The 14,088-nt window shown below is 34.7% G+C and overlaps 8 protein-coding genes across 8 annotated transcripts; 7 read left to right on the top strand and 1 right to left on the bottom strand.

Annotated features, from left to right (window-relative positions):
* Positions 1-1,237: 1,237 nt before the first annotated feature.
* Positions 1,238-2,047, bottom strand: AC631_03574 (uncharacterized protein; the record flags this gene model as incomplete). Its single annotated transcript, XM_015612403.1, has 1 exon — positions 1,238-2,047. The coding sequence occupies one exon, from the start codon at positions 2,045-2,047 to the stop codon at positions 1,238-1,240; it is 810 nt and encodes a 269-aa protein (XP_015466801.1).
* A 767-nt stretch (positions 2,048-2,814) lies between these two features.
* Positions 2,815-3,879, top strand: AC631_03573 (NAD(P)-dependent alcohol dehydrogenase; the record flags this gene model as incomplete). The annotated part of the gene is made up of 1 exon (XM_015612402.1): positions 2,815-3,879. One exon carries the CDS (start codon positions 2,815-2,817, stop codon positions 3,877-3,879), a length of 1,065 nt encoding a protein of 354 aa, XP_015466800.1.
* An 802-nt stretch (positions 3,880-4,681) lies between these two features.
* On the top strand, positions 4,682-6,559 carry HGT19 (Hgt19p; the record flags this gene model as incomplete). The annotated part of the gene is made up of 1 exon (XM_015612401.1): positions 4,682-6,559. The coding sequence occupies one exon, from the start codon at positions 4,682-4,684 to the stop codon at positions 6,557-6,559; it is 1,878 nt and encodes a 625-aa protein (XP_015466799.1).
* Positions 6,560-7,158: 599 nt separating this feature from the next.
* On the top strand, positions 7,159-7,347 carry AC631_03571 (uncharacterized protein; the record flags this gene model as incomplete). Its single annotated transcript, XM_015612400.1, has 1 exon — positions 7,159-7,347. One exon carries the CDS (start codon positions 7,159-7,161, stop codon positions 7,345-7,347), a length of 189 nt encoding a protein of 62 aa, XP_015466798.1.
* A 446-nt stretch (positions 7,348-7,793) lies between these two features.
* Positions 7,794-8,036, top strand: AC631_03570 (uncharacterized protein; the record flags this gene model as incomplete). Its single annotated transcript, XM_015612399.1, has 1 exon — positions 7,794-8,036. The coding sequence occupies one exon, from the start codon at positions 7,794-7,796 to the stop codon at positions 8,034-8,036; it is 243 nt and encodes an 80-aa protein (XP_015466797.1).
* A 97-nt stretch (positions 8,037-8,133) lies between these two features.
* AC631_03569 (uncharacterized protein) lies at positions 8,134-8,373 on the top strand (the record flags this gene model as incomplete). Its single annotated transcript, XM_015612398.1, has 1 exon — positions 8,134-8,373. One exon carries the CDS (start codon positions 8,134-8,136, stop codon positions 8,371-8,373), a length of 240 nt encoding a protein of 79 aa, XP_015466796.1.
* A 1,210-nt stretch (positions 8,374-9,583) lies between these two features.
* Positions 9,584-10,387, top strand: AC631_03568 (SDR family NAD(P)-dependent oxidoreductase; the record flags this gene model as incomplete). Its single annotated transcript, XM_015612397.1, has 1 exon — positions 9,584-10,387. One exon carries the CDS (start codon positions 9,584-9,586, stop codon positions 10,385-10,387), a length of 804 nt encoding a protein of 267 aa, XP_015466795.1.
* An 860-nt stretch (positions 10,388-11,247) lies between these two features.
* Positions 11,248-13,530, top strand: AC631_03567 (Zn(II)2Cys6 transcription factor; the record flags this gene model as incomplete). Its single annotated transcript, XM_015612396.1, has 1 exon — positions 11,248-13,530. One exon carries the CDS (start codon positions 11,248-11,250, stop codon positions 13,528-13,530), a length of 2,283 nt encoding a protein of 760 aa, XP_015466794.1.
* Between the last annotated feature and the right edge of the window lie 558 nt (positions 13,531-14,088).

The raw sequence follows: 14,088 nt of genomic DNA, 5'->3' as shown, positions 1-14,088 counted from the left end.
AAACACCGAGATAAAAAAAATTGAAGAGCTGGATCCATTTTTTAACGTTCGTCCTAGAGACGCTTCTGGATCTTCTGGAAAATTAGCGAGACGTGGATTTTCAGGCAACTTGGACTTCATAAGAGAAAATGACGTCAGTGATAGGTTTGATGTCATTGATGGTAACACATATTGTCGAGTTATCTACGATCCCGCAGAATTTTATCCTGATTTGAAACTCCCATCCACTGTTCTTGTTAAATTATACTATTACTCTAGTAGATTGTGGGAAGAGAATAGTTTGATGTGTTTGGAGATTCCCGAAAAAAAGGGGTACTAAGGTATGTTCTTCAATGAGCTTTCAATTAATGCAAAAATTGCTAAATCAGAATTTGCTTCTAAATTTCCAAAACTCCTTGTTTCTGGTTATTGGAACGGATTTTCCGATCACCCGATGCATATATTTGAATGCCTAGGGAAGGAGGTCCCAAAAGAAAAGTGGAACAACAAAACAGTTTACAGAGTTATCAAGTCAAGACTCAAAGAGCTTCATCTGATAGGAATTTCACATAATGATGTTAGGCTAGCAAACATTTATGTGTCTGTTTCAGGTAAAATTTCTTTAATAGAAGTTGTTTACATAGAGAGTCTACAATGCGAAAAAAAGACAGTTTACGATTTTGAGTTGACCCATCTTTTCGAGTTCGAGACTAGCATAATTTAAGTATTTATACAATTTAAAATTGCATTCATTGATATCTTGTATATCAAGCAATTTTATGTTTATTTGTCTGGGTTTCAAAGGAGCCATGTCGTCATGGAGCTTTCAAAAGTAAATAAAACCACGATTCCAGTTTTTTGTATGGGATTGTCACGCTTCTACCCAATTGCAGGGTATAGAAATTCCATCAATTTATAGGAAATCGAATAAGCTTAGCATAAATAAATATATGTTTCAGAATTCTCATTGTAGGAAGTTTTGTGATTTTGTGGGGTTCTCAAAATGCGAAGATTACGTACAAAATTGACGATGTCACTATTAATGAGTTAAGTAACACCATAGATCATAAACAGGAAGTATTCATGTAATGGAAGCTTGAATAAGACAGATAATTGAATAAACAAATTCGGTATATATTCGCGGGGGCTGACCCATTATATATACTAAAAAATTAATCAAATGGATAACGATACCACCTGCGATACTTCAATGCAACTTACCAAATAAGAAAAGAATTGGGCCTCAAGTGTTGTAATCTTAAGTTAAAGTATAACCGCCACCTACAACAAGTTCATCGCCTGTTATGTAAGAAGAAGCATCACTAGCTAAAAAAACATAAACACCTTTTAATTCGTAAGGCAAGCAGAATCTTTGAGCTGGAACCATTGACAACCACGAATCTCTCCATTCGCTTGGTAAAGAATGAAGCATATCTGTAGTAATAAATCCCGGTGATACGCAATTAACACGTGCAAAATCGACCCATTCAACGGAAAGACATTTTGCTAATCTTACTAAGCCAGCTTTTGAAGCATTATATGGAGCTTGATTTTGAGGGATATTGACCACTAGAGAAGAGACTGAAGCTGTGAATATAATTCTTCCTTGGTCTAATTTACCCTCTTTTTTTTGCTTTTTAAAAGAATTGGCTGCAGCTTGAGCCGTAAAGAAGGCACCATCCAAGTTAACAGCCATAGTGTTCCTATATGCTTCCTCACTGAAGTCTTCAGCTGGCGCTTGAGAAGTAATACCAGAATTTGGTACCACAACATCCAATCTTTTGAAATCTGCAAGAACCTGGTTAACGCATTTAATTATTTGTTCTTTTTCAGACACATTACACTGATAAGCTTTAAATTTAACTCCTAAGTCAAAAAATTGCTTCTCAATTTCAGCTATATAATCTCTTCCCGATGTATTGTAAGTAATTGCAATTTGGGATCCAGCTTCTGCTAAGCCTTTTGCGGCAGCCAAACCAATACCTCTCAGACCGCCTGTAATCAAAGAAACTTTTCCATTTAAGGAGAATTGTTCCAATACTGGAGATTCTTTATTCTGGAAAAGCATTTTTATAATAAATTAAAAATATTATCTGTTTCATCAAGCACATACCATCTTTCATATTTATACTATTATACAATTGGTGTGCAGGGGGATTTTATTTAAATTTCCGGCAATTTCACCGAATTATTAGCATACTCATAGTATCGGTATTACATGCCGCGAATAAAAATATAAATTCTCCATAAACAAAGTAGACTACTAATTATGTAGTTCGATAGTGGACCCATAATTAAGAGATAGAATTTTTACCATTTATTGATAGCAGCATTTGAATAGGTAATCTCAATTTGATAAGTCTGAATATTTTGAGGTATAGTATATGAGGAAATAACTTTAATACCATAGCTTATATCGTTCAGACAGATGCTTTCGCAGCTTCAAAGAATTTTTCAAAGAATTTTGAAACAATCAACAGGTTGACAGTCCTCCTATTCCAGGGGCGCATGGCAATAAAAAATTGCGCGCGCTCGCAGTGAAAAGGTTGACTGTGTCCTGTTCGGGCGGAAAGCATCACCCTGGAATACTTGCATTATCGCACACTTTATTCTCAGTTGTAAAATTAGTCACAGCAAGTAGGTCTAGAGTAGCTATTCTAAGGCGATTATGAGTCTAGTAACTGATGAGAACCTTTTCAAACTCCGATAGATTTCCCGGTATTCGGGTCTTTGAAGTTGAATTTACCTACTTGCAAGATTTCCCTGCACTTATTTAAATCATTGTGAATGCCAGGTTTACAAAGATTTTTTATTATCATACAAAAAATAAATAAGATGGTATCCGAAAAAAACATTGGAGTTTTCACCAACCCTAAGCACGATCTTTATGTATCTGAAATTGAGACACCTGGTGTTGAGGATCTTTTAGACGAGGAAGTATTGATCCACGTTAGAAGCACTGGAATCTGCGGTTCTGATATTCATTTTCAGAAGCATGGTTGTATAGGACCAACCATGGTCGTTGAGAGCGAACACATTTTGGGACATGAATCGGCAGGGGAGGTTTTAGCTATTGGTAAAAAGGTCACAGATTTGAAGGTAGGGGACAAGGTAGCCCTTGAACCAGGAGTTCCGTGCCATACTTGCAACCCTTGTTTGACAGGTAAATATAATGGATGCGAGAATGTGGAATTTTGCTCGACACCTCCTGTCCATGGTTTTTTAAGAAGATACATCAAACATCCTGCTGCATTTTGCCATAAAATCAACTCACTTGGTTATCTGCAAGGTGCTCTTTTGGAGCCTCTTTCAGTTGTGTTTTGTGGAATTAGACATATCAATCTTAGACTAGGTCAATCAGTTCTCATTTGTGGAGCTGGCCCTATTGGTTTCGCAACCGCAAAGGCAGCAGAAGCAGCAGGAGCTTATCCTATTATGGTAACTGATATTGAACCATCGAAGCTTGATTTTATCAAAAAGGAAATTCCAAGTGCTAGCACTGCGCTTGTTAATGGCTCTTTAGAAGAAAATGTGCAAAAGGTAACAGGAAATGGTACAAATTCATTTGATGTAGCAATTGAATGTACCGGAGTCGAATCTTCTCTTGAACTTGCCACACATGCTCTTGATTTTGGTGCAAAATTGCATATTATTGGTGTCGGAAAAAACCACCAAACATTTCCATTTATGCTCTTATCTGTGAAGGAAATTAATATTACCTTCCAATACAGATATGCTAATACATGGCCCACTGTTATTAAATTGGTAGAAGCAGGGATCATCAAATTAGATAACTTAGTTACTCATAGGTTTAAACTCGAAGATGCAGCTGAAGCTTTCAAAATTGCAGGAAATCCAAAATCTGGAGCAATGAAAGTTCTTATTGAAGATTTAGAATAATTTTTTATATGCATAAATATTATTTTAGAGTGTTTTATTATCTTAGATTCTGTTTTAAAATATTACATCTTTGTAAGCTATGTTCAGTTAAAAGAAGAGAAAGAGGGAAAAAGCTCATAATATTGGATTATTTTATCAATTTATATTGCCTGTAATTATATTACAGAGAAATTAATCTTGAAGTAAATATAATTACATCTTTTATAATTTAGTTAGGTCCTCGAATAAAACATCTTATAGTAAAATTATTTTAAAAACGCTTACTAGTATATGCGAATAATCCTGCAATACTTTTAGCTCTTTGGCTTTTGCCTCTTTCAGAAATTAAAATTCATAGATTCAAGTTGCAGTTTTTTAAGAAGAATCAATAATCAGGTAGTCTCTGTACATTGCGTCTTTTTTTATGGCAATAAATATATTCAACCTGTATATTAAATGAGACTTGCAGAAAAAAAAAGGTGCACTCTATACCGCTAAAAGGTTACAAATTATTTTATATGCAATAAGATAAGTCAAATCCGAAGTAGATCACTGATAACTTTACAACCCCACAAAACCCCACTTTTATTATGTACAAATTTTGAATGAGTATTGATAGTCTTATCATTAAGTCTCGGCATGTATTCAACTTGACGGAGAAAATAGTAAGGATAACAGCAAATCATGTAATAATATAGCAATTTCAGTTTCGGTTAACAGTCCGCAAAATGTAAAAACAGAATGCAGAAACTTTAAAAAGTCTCATATTTAAATCTACGAAATCCTCGTATCACAAACTCCATTTTGCTAAGTATCTGTGATAATGAAAAGCAACGAAGAGGGACAAATCTCTGAGACAATTTTTATTAGCAATTCCAAAGAAAGCTTGAATGGAGTCATTAAAGGTGATGACGAACCTCAATATGAAGAGGGTAATATTTTGACCCAATACTCGGAGGAGCAGGTGATGGGTATGGGCAGAAAATACGCTATGGAGCATGGCTTAAATCCTGAGCTTTTTTCTAGAGCTGCAGCAGTGGCAAGGTTTCCAACGGGTTTCAGATCCATGAAATTTTTGAGCGAAAGGGAAAAGCTGGCACTTGAGATTGAGAGTCGAAAAAAATGGCACATCCCACGGAAATTGTTAGAAGTTGTTGCTTTGGGCTCCATGGCAGCATGTGTCCAAGGAATGGATGAGTCAGTGGTGAACGGAGCTAACCTATTCTTTCCACTGGCTATGGGGATCCCTAGCATGAAAAACTATGATTTGATCGAGGGCTTGGTTAATGGTGCTCCGTACCTTTGCTCCTCTATTGTGTGTTGGACTTCTGATTATTGGAATAGAAAATTGGGTAGGAAGTGGTGTATATTTTGGTCTTGTGTAATTACGGCATTGTCCTGTATTTGGCAAGGGCTTGTTAACTTGAAATGGTTCCATTTATTCATTGCCCGCTTTTTCATGGGATTCGGTATGGGTATAATGACTGCAACAGTTCCTGCATATACAGCAGAAACGGCTCCGGCTCATATAAGAGGTGCCCTTGTTATGCTTTGGCAACTATTCACCTGTGTGGGAGTTATGTTGGGTTATGTCTCATCATTGGCCTTTTACTATGTAGGAGACCATGGTATTTCAGGTGGAATAAATTGGAGGTTAACATTAGCGTCTGCTTGCATTCCTGCAATTTTTGTACTAATTCAAATACCCTACGTACCAGAATCTCCTCGTTGGCTAATGGGTAAACATAAGCATAGGGATGCTTTCGATTCATTGAAAATTCTAAGGCATAGTGAAATTGAAGCTGCTCGTGACTGTTTTTACCAATATGTTTTGTTGAATGAAGAAGGTTCCTATGTAGGAGTTAGTTTCTACAAAAGAGTAATTGAGATGTTTTCTGTAAGGAGAAACAGGAATGCCGCCCTTGGAGCATGGATTGTTATGTTCATGCAACAATTTTGTGGTATTAACGTTATATCTTACTACTCGTCATCTATTTTTGTTGAATCAGATCTTTCTGAAATCAAAGCTATGTTAGCTTCTTGGGGATTTGGAATGGTTGAGGTTGTCTCATGTATACCCACTTTCTACACCATTGACAGTGTTGGTCGTAGAAATTTGTTGCTTGCAACATTTCCGTTGATGTCTCTTTCTCTACTAATGGCCGGTTTTGGGTTCTGGATTTCTGAGGATACAAGCAGAGATGGTCGCTTAGCTTGTATAACAATTGGTATTTATTTGTTTGCAATTTTTTACAATTTTGGTGAAGGACCAATTCCATTCACATATTCAGCAGAAGCATTTCCCTTATACATTCGTGATCTAGGTATGGGATTTGCTACTTCGACTTGCTGGTTTTTTAACTTCATATTGGCTTTTACATGGCCCCGCCTTAAAAATGCATTTAAGTCACAAGGTGCATTTGGATGGTATGCAGCTTGGAACATTGTTGGTTTTTTCCTTGTTCTATGGTTTCTTCCAGAAACAAAGGGTTTGACATTGGAGGAATTAGACGATGTATTTTCAGTGTCTCTTAGAAAACATGCTAACTTTCGTACTAAAGAACTTATTCATGGGTTCAAAAAACATGTTTTAAAGAAGGATGTTGTATCATTGAAACCATTGTACATACATAGAAGAATGGCCGTTACAAATCTCAAATGGAATGATAAATCTAGGGTTATACATGAAGAAGATATATAATAGTATATAATAGTAATAGAACCTCCAATTTACTGCAAAAAACGAAAGTTTAGTAATTTGAAACATTGTAAGCTTTAGAGTTTCAAAAGCCGGATGGTTTAATAAAAATTGAAAATAAGGATAGGAGAATACCTAATGTATATTAGATCAATACAAAAGTTCTAAGTATTTCTATAAACGCAGATATCCTGAATTCTCTGGTTCTGTATATAATGTATTTATTCTTCTTTCCAGTTACTTTCAACATCATATAGTGTAGATGCAAAGGTTGAAAGATAGGTACAAGTGACTAACGTATTCACTTTTTTTCTGTATTCTACTGTATATATCTGACTGCAATAAAAGGTGAACTTTTGAAGCCTCTATAAGATTTGTAGATCTTAAGTTTGCAAAATATTTAAGAGAATACTTTTAGGGAGACAGTCGCCCCGGTGCATTATGCCACGCGCATTGTTTTTAACCTTCCGCGGAAGCGTCTAATTGACAGAACAATAATGTATGACACACAAAGCTTAGATACTTGTATGTATACTATTATTCATATTTAAACCATGGATAGTAGTCAATTTATAACCTATAATAATATCAAGCAAACGAAAATGACACCAAACCTATCCTTAGTTTTAAATAAGATCAACGATATCACGTTTGAATCATATGATGCCCCAGAAATCACCCAGCCTACTGATGTCATAGTCGAGGTTAAAAAGACTGGTATCTGCGGTTCAGATATTCACTACTACACATATGGAGCAATTGAAAACTTTGGTTTGAGATCGCCGTTTTAGGCCATGAAACTTCGGGAGTTGTTTCTGCAGTTGGAAAAGGAGTTACTTCTTTAAAGGTTGGAGACAAGGTTGCAATAGAGCCATGTATGCCACCTAGACTAGTGAAAATACAAAAGTGGACATTACAATTTATGTCCCCACAAGGTTTTCGCTGCTACTACTAACCCAGAAGATGGAGGCGTTATTCCTCCTGGTACTTTATGTAAATACTACAAAAGCCCTCAAGATTTCTTGGCCAAATTACCTGATCATGTTTCATTAGAATTAGGAGCATTAGTGGAACCATTGACTGTTGGAGTCCATGCCGCAAAATTGGGCTCTATTAAGTTCGGTGATGCAGTTGTTGTATTTGGTGCTGGTCCAGTTGGTTTATTAGCTGCTGCAGTAGATACTAAGTTTGGGGAACCAAAGTCATGGTGGTAGATGTTTTCGATTCAAAATTGGAAATGGCTAGAGAAATTGGAGTTGCAACCCACACCTTTAACCCTAAATCTGGCAGCAACAAGGATTTAATTGCTGCATTTGACAATACTGAACCTTCTGTCGTAATGGAATGTAATGGTGCAGAACCATGCATTAAAAGTTCCATTGATATTTTGAGAGTTGGTGGACGCCATATTCAAATTGGTAACTCTTCAAAGCCTGTTTCTTTCCCAATGAGAGAGTTTACTACTAAAGATGGAATGTAATGGTGCAGAACCATGCATTAAAAGTTCCATTGATATTTTGAGAGTTGGTGGACGCCATATTCAAATTGGTAACTCTTCAAAGCCTGTTTCTTTCCCAATGAGAGAGTTTACTACTAAAGAATTGAATTTATTTGGGTCATTTAGATACGGCTTCAATGATTACAAGACTAGTGTAGCTATTTTGGATGAAAACCATAGAAATGGTAAAGAAAACGCGGCTATTGACTTTGAAAGCTTGATAGCCCATAGATTTAAATTCGATGAAGCTATCGATGCCTATGACCTTATTAAAGGAGGAAATAACTGTCACAAATGTATCATCAGTGGTCCAGAATAGGTCTAGCTTTGTATAATATATATTTTCGTAGAATATAGGATGAAACTTGTACCGATGCCTAGGATACATCTATGGAAGATGGCTCCCGATTTACTCGACTTCTATTCCCAATTAAAAAAAACCATTTTTTAATATGAATTACCCTGTAATCTGCTTTAAAATGAGGATTGATATTTGTCTATGAGGAATGATCGAAGCAAAGAGTACAAACGTTTAGTTTAAATTTTCTAACCGCTGATTCAGATTCACCCTCTATTGCAATTTTCTACTTCAGCAAATAACTTTCTTTGGAATGCTCTTGGTAGTAGCTTTTAATTTCTGATAACATTGAACAGTAGAAGCCAGTATGTTATACATAATTTGTAGATCTTGCTTGTAAGTATTGCTAAATGTTTAACTGTTTTCTTTCTACGAACTTTAAAAAATAAAGTGAATTCTTTAATACATAATTTATCAAAATCCGTATAGAAATTTATACGTAACGATTTACCTTCAAATCATAAGGATTAAGGACTCAAAATTTGTTGAAGAAACTAAAAAAAACTTCTAAAACAGCTCCAAAAAAATAATAGAAAATATAACAGATAGAAACTTAGCTTAAAATACTTATCTGTGACAAGATTTTTAAATTTTCTAACATTTGCTTCAATGGGAATATTCTTAAGGTTGAGAGCTACCCTCAATAACTTTCTCGTACTTTCATTAGCGTAGAAAAATTAATTAATGAGCTGATATCAGTGGCTCATTGTAATAGTGGATTATTGAAAACCTGGTTATGAAAATAGGATGATTGCTGAATAGTCTTGACGATACTAAGTTTTCTGGCTGCTTCTTTTATTGTTTAGCTACAAATCGTCGCTTGCAATACTTGTATTTCGAGGTCTGACTGTATCCAGCTTCTTACCAAGGTGAAGGTATTCTTAAATAGATTTTCCTGAGAAAAGGTAAATTTCGTAACCCAGATTTAGAGAAATTCTACGTTATGTTATGACCCATTTCAATGTAAAAATTGAAAAAAAGGTTGACAGTAGACCCAATATAGCTGAGTCGCACCATTTTGCAGTACTTGGTATTTTGTAGCAACCTTCGCATGCATTACCTAATGTAGTTTAGACAAATGCATAATTACTAAGCAATACTTTTGATGAAAGTATATAAACTAGGCTATGAACATGCTAAATATATACTTAACGTCGATAAGATTATTAGTATGGATAAGACTATGGCTGACAAAAGTAAGTTTGCATTGATTACAGGTGCATCAAACGGAATTGGTTTAGAATTAGCACGTATATTCGCTAAAAATAATTATGGCATTATTGCTGTTGCTAGGAATAAGGACAAATTGGAAATTTTGAAGGAGGAATTGCAAAATTATGGTTCTGAAGTTCACTTGTTGACAGCAGATTTAAGTGATTTCAATGAAATCAAAAGAATTCATGCGGAGGTTGAGAGTAATAATTGGAACATTGATACTCTAGTGATTAATGCTGGACAAGGATTAGGAGGTGACTTCATAGAAAACAGCAAATTGGAAAAGGAATTAGAAATTATTCGATTGAATGTTGATTCCTATGTCCATTTATCGAAAATATTTATTCCCAGGTTGATTGAAAGAGGTGGGGGGAAGGTTTTAATGACATCATCTCTCTCTGGAACAACTCCTATTCCTTATGAAGCTGTCTATGGAGCTACAAAGGCATTTGTGAATTCGTTTTTCTGGGCTGTTCGGAACGAGCTTAAAGGGAAAGGTGTAGATATGACTCTTCTTATGCCAGGGGCAACAGAAACAAATTTTTTCAAAAATGCTGGCCTTGCTGAAAGTTTGATTGGAGCTGGTGAGAAAGATGATGCAAGAGACGTGGCTGAAAGAGCATGGTATGCCTTACAGAGTGGCCATGAATACGTTTATGGTAGTGAGAAGGCAGAATATGAAGGTGATGTATTGAATAGAATTCAAAGTGAACTGCAAAAAGCTCAGAGGCATAGAATTGTATCGGAAATTAAGAAGTGAACGACTATCATTGAAGTTTCTTATTAGATGCTTATATGATGACTAATTAGATCTGTTTCGTACAAATAAACGAAAAGACTACTAAATTTGTACTTTCAAAATGTAAAAAAAAGTTTCTCGTTTAATAGAGCGTTAGATGGCGATGATATTATTCGGAGAATAAACCCTTTATTTTTGTGTTCCTCAAATCTACAAGCGATACCTAGACTTTCATATAGGTCGCTAATCAAGGCAGCGATTTAAAAGACTTTACAAATGTAGTAGCTACTATATCTATCTAGATATTTTGGACTTCATGTTTCTTATCATTGATATACCTCGAATGCCATGTCTTGCTCTTATTTTGGACTCTGTTTTTTTAAAGTTTGTATGAAAATTTTGCATTCGATTTCATTTTGTATCAAATTGCTTTAAATGGTCATATAGAAAGCTCATGTTAATTTACAAGTCAACAAACTCCTTGATATCTAGTTAATGAATATTATATATTACTTTTGGGAGGTATTAAGCCTGGCTGTGTAGTCATTTCTCAATCATCAAACCAGCTGCTAACATGACCCAGTGTTGAGCTAAGCTATCCCCTGTTCGTCTTCATCAACTTGTAGTGTATATATGTTGTCCGATTGCTTCATAGTGTATAGGAATTGGTTCTGATATCTAATCGTAATACATCCGGGTAACCTTATTTTTTGAAATCAAGGATGTTTTCTCTCCACTACATATAAAATATATGATTCTTAGGTGTAAATATAGCCTGTTAGGCTAATGTCACTATCGATCTGAATTACCATAATACTATTTGAATAGTTATTTTATTACTAATACTTTGCATAGTTATTTTTTTACAATACAATATCTTTATGACAACTCCGTCTACTAAGTCTGTAGCAACTTCTGCGGATAGTCTGCTGACAGATTCTAATAAATTCTCATGTAACGAATGTAAGAGGAGAAGAATGAAATGTTCAAGAGAAGTACCTGTATGTGCCTCGTGTTTAAAGTATAAAAGGCATTGTTTGTATGAGAAACATTGCAAAACTCCTTTAACTAGGAAACATTTAACTGAAGTTGAAGAAGAATTGAATATTGTGAAACAATTGTTGATGAACTATATTTCTGATGTTGAACTCTCAAGCTTATTACTGAAAGTGAGGAATGGATCTAACATTAGTGATATTCCCGAATTTACTACATATTTGGATAAAGTTCCACGCAAAAGAAAGAAACTTGTAAATGAAGGTCCTGATTGTGACAGAAATAACTTAGATCGAACAACGGGCAATCAAAGAATGAATAATCTAATAACTCCACAAACTTCAGGGACCATTAATATAGAATCGCTTTTAACTGATGATAACTCAGTTTATGATAAACGAAATAATTTAGATATGTATCAAAAAGGTAACTTACAACAATATGGAATTATGGTGGGGGAAGGAGATTTTCAAATACCTCAGCTTTTACCATCAAGCGTTAATGTTGATGAAATAAATCCCAATGATCGTCAGTTTCGAAGGAAGTATTTTAAAGGTATGAAGTTACAACCAGCATCAATTAGCTCAAATTTTAATTGGGATGAAAGGAATCGATACGATGCGAAAACGCAACCTTCAGTTATTGATGGAAAGGCTACAACAGAAGAAAGTGGTTATCTTGGAACTGTATTTAGCTCGGCTGTTATTAATTTGGTTGGTAATGGATTTTTTTTACACGATACAAGAATAGAGGGGCATAAAAATGCCATACGAAATGGCTCTGAATATTCTCAACAAAAATTAAGCAAGCAGAGGATAGAAAATTATATTGAACAATATTTTGAAACTTATCACATTTCATATCCTATCATTCATAAACCTACTTTCATGGCTCAATTGAACGAAATAATTCCACGGCCGGAGCCGGATTGGGAAAGCTTATATTACATTGTTGCTGCAATTGGCTCGTTTATGTCAGCAACTTCACAACAAGAAAGTGAAGATTTGGAACTTTTTGACATGGCAAAATCTAAGCTATCAATAGATGTTTTAGAAACTGGTAATATCACTTTGGTACAGACGTTAACCTTAATGTCTAATTATTTGCAAAAGAGGGATCGACCTAATTCTGGATATAATTATTTAGGATTAGCTGTCAGAATGGCATTAGGACTTAGATTACATAAACAAATAGATGACTCAAATGAATCTATTTTGGATCAAGAAATGAGAAGAAGAATTTGGTGGTGTTTATATATATTTGATTGTGGCCAAACAATTGGCTATGGAAGGCCATTAGGTATTCCATGTTCTGGAATTGATACAAGGTTGCCATTAAATATATTGGATTCAAACTTGACTGCTCTTAGTGTTAAGTTTCCCGATGAAGAAGAACAACCAACTATTTTTACAAGTGTTAGACTACAGTCTTTATTTCATTTGCTAACCAATAGTATTTATGAAAGAATCATAACCGATCCGTTCCCATCTGCACAACTATTATTGGATTGGGACAAGCTTTATCTTGAAAGATGGCGAAAATTAATACCTAATTACTTTAAAAAAGAAGCTCACGTTTCTTTAAGATTCAAACTTGCGCTTTTCGTACTTGAATGGAGGTACAGAAATTTGAAGATTATAATGTTTCGTACTTTTTTGTTGAAAAGAGTTATTTTAGATCCAAAAAAGTTAAATGCAGATAATGAAGATACTTATGAATCACAAGCTGCAAATTTATGCTTAAAAGAATGTAGTGAAACGATTACCAGTATGGCAAAATTTTGGGAAGAAAATACGAGATACAACAGAATGGAAGTCTGGTACTCTTTATATTTTTTGATTCCTGCAGTTTTAATGCCCTTAGTTTGTCTCCGAAATGACCCAATTTCAGAATCTGCAGAATATTGGAGGTCTGATATAATTTCCGCGCAAAATATTATTCAGAAGTTAACAAAAATCTGCCCTGCTGCTAGTAAGATTTTGGATCTTATCAGTATTTTAGGCGAAACACACCTTACGAACCAAGCACACGAAACTAATAATGATAATAATATTATTCCATCTTATTCAACTTTAGGTACTGACGAAAGTCCATTATCTCAATTAAACCAATTGCATGAGATGTTATGGCCTATATCTTTCGATATTGATCAGCAATTTTTGCAATAATAATGGAACCCAGACTATATTACAACAATTTAAATAGTAGACTTCAATTTTTATATATGTACTTCTGTTAATCTGTTCTATTATAAGGGATTAGTCATTAAATCGAAGTTGCCGACTGCAGCAAGTTCAGCTTTAGTCAAGTAGGAAGAGGAATCTCTGGCTAGATATTCGAAAGCTCTCTTAAGTGAACAAAAGGACAGCAAGATAGAAAAATGCGTATATCTTCACTCTTATGGAAGGAAGTAACTACAGCAGATCTATACAGTAACCTTAATTATGCAATTGGAAATTCATCATTCGACACAGAAAAAATTAGATTTGAGGAGTCAGTAGTGAACTCTAGAAAACTATTTGGATCCTAATCAGACTTATAAATTATTCAATTAGTATTGCGAGTTCAAATATTTTGGTTTATGGATGTTTTATGAATAAAAGGTGGAACTAATCGTTTGAAGTAAAATAACCAGGATATATATTAAGAAAATCAATTAAAGCACAAACAATTTACAAAGGTAAACTAAAACAAAAATTTGCTGAATTGAGAAAAGAATTATAAGG

This window comes from Debaryomyces fabryi (genome assembly GCF_001447935.2).
Source record: "Debaryomyces fabryi strain CBS 789 chromosome Unknown contig00078, whole genome shotgun sequence".
In the NCBI taxonomy this organism is placed as follows: domain Eukaryota; kingdom Fungi; phylum Ascomycota; class Pichiomycetes; order Serinales; family Debaryomycetaceae; genus Debaryomyces; species Debaryomyces fabryi.
This window is presented reverse-complemented; position numbering and strand designations above follow the sequence as displayed.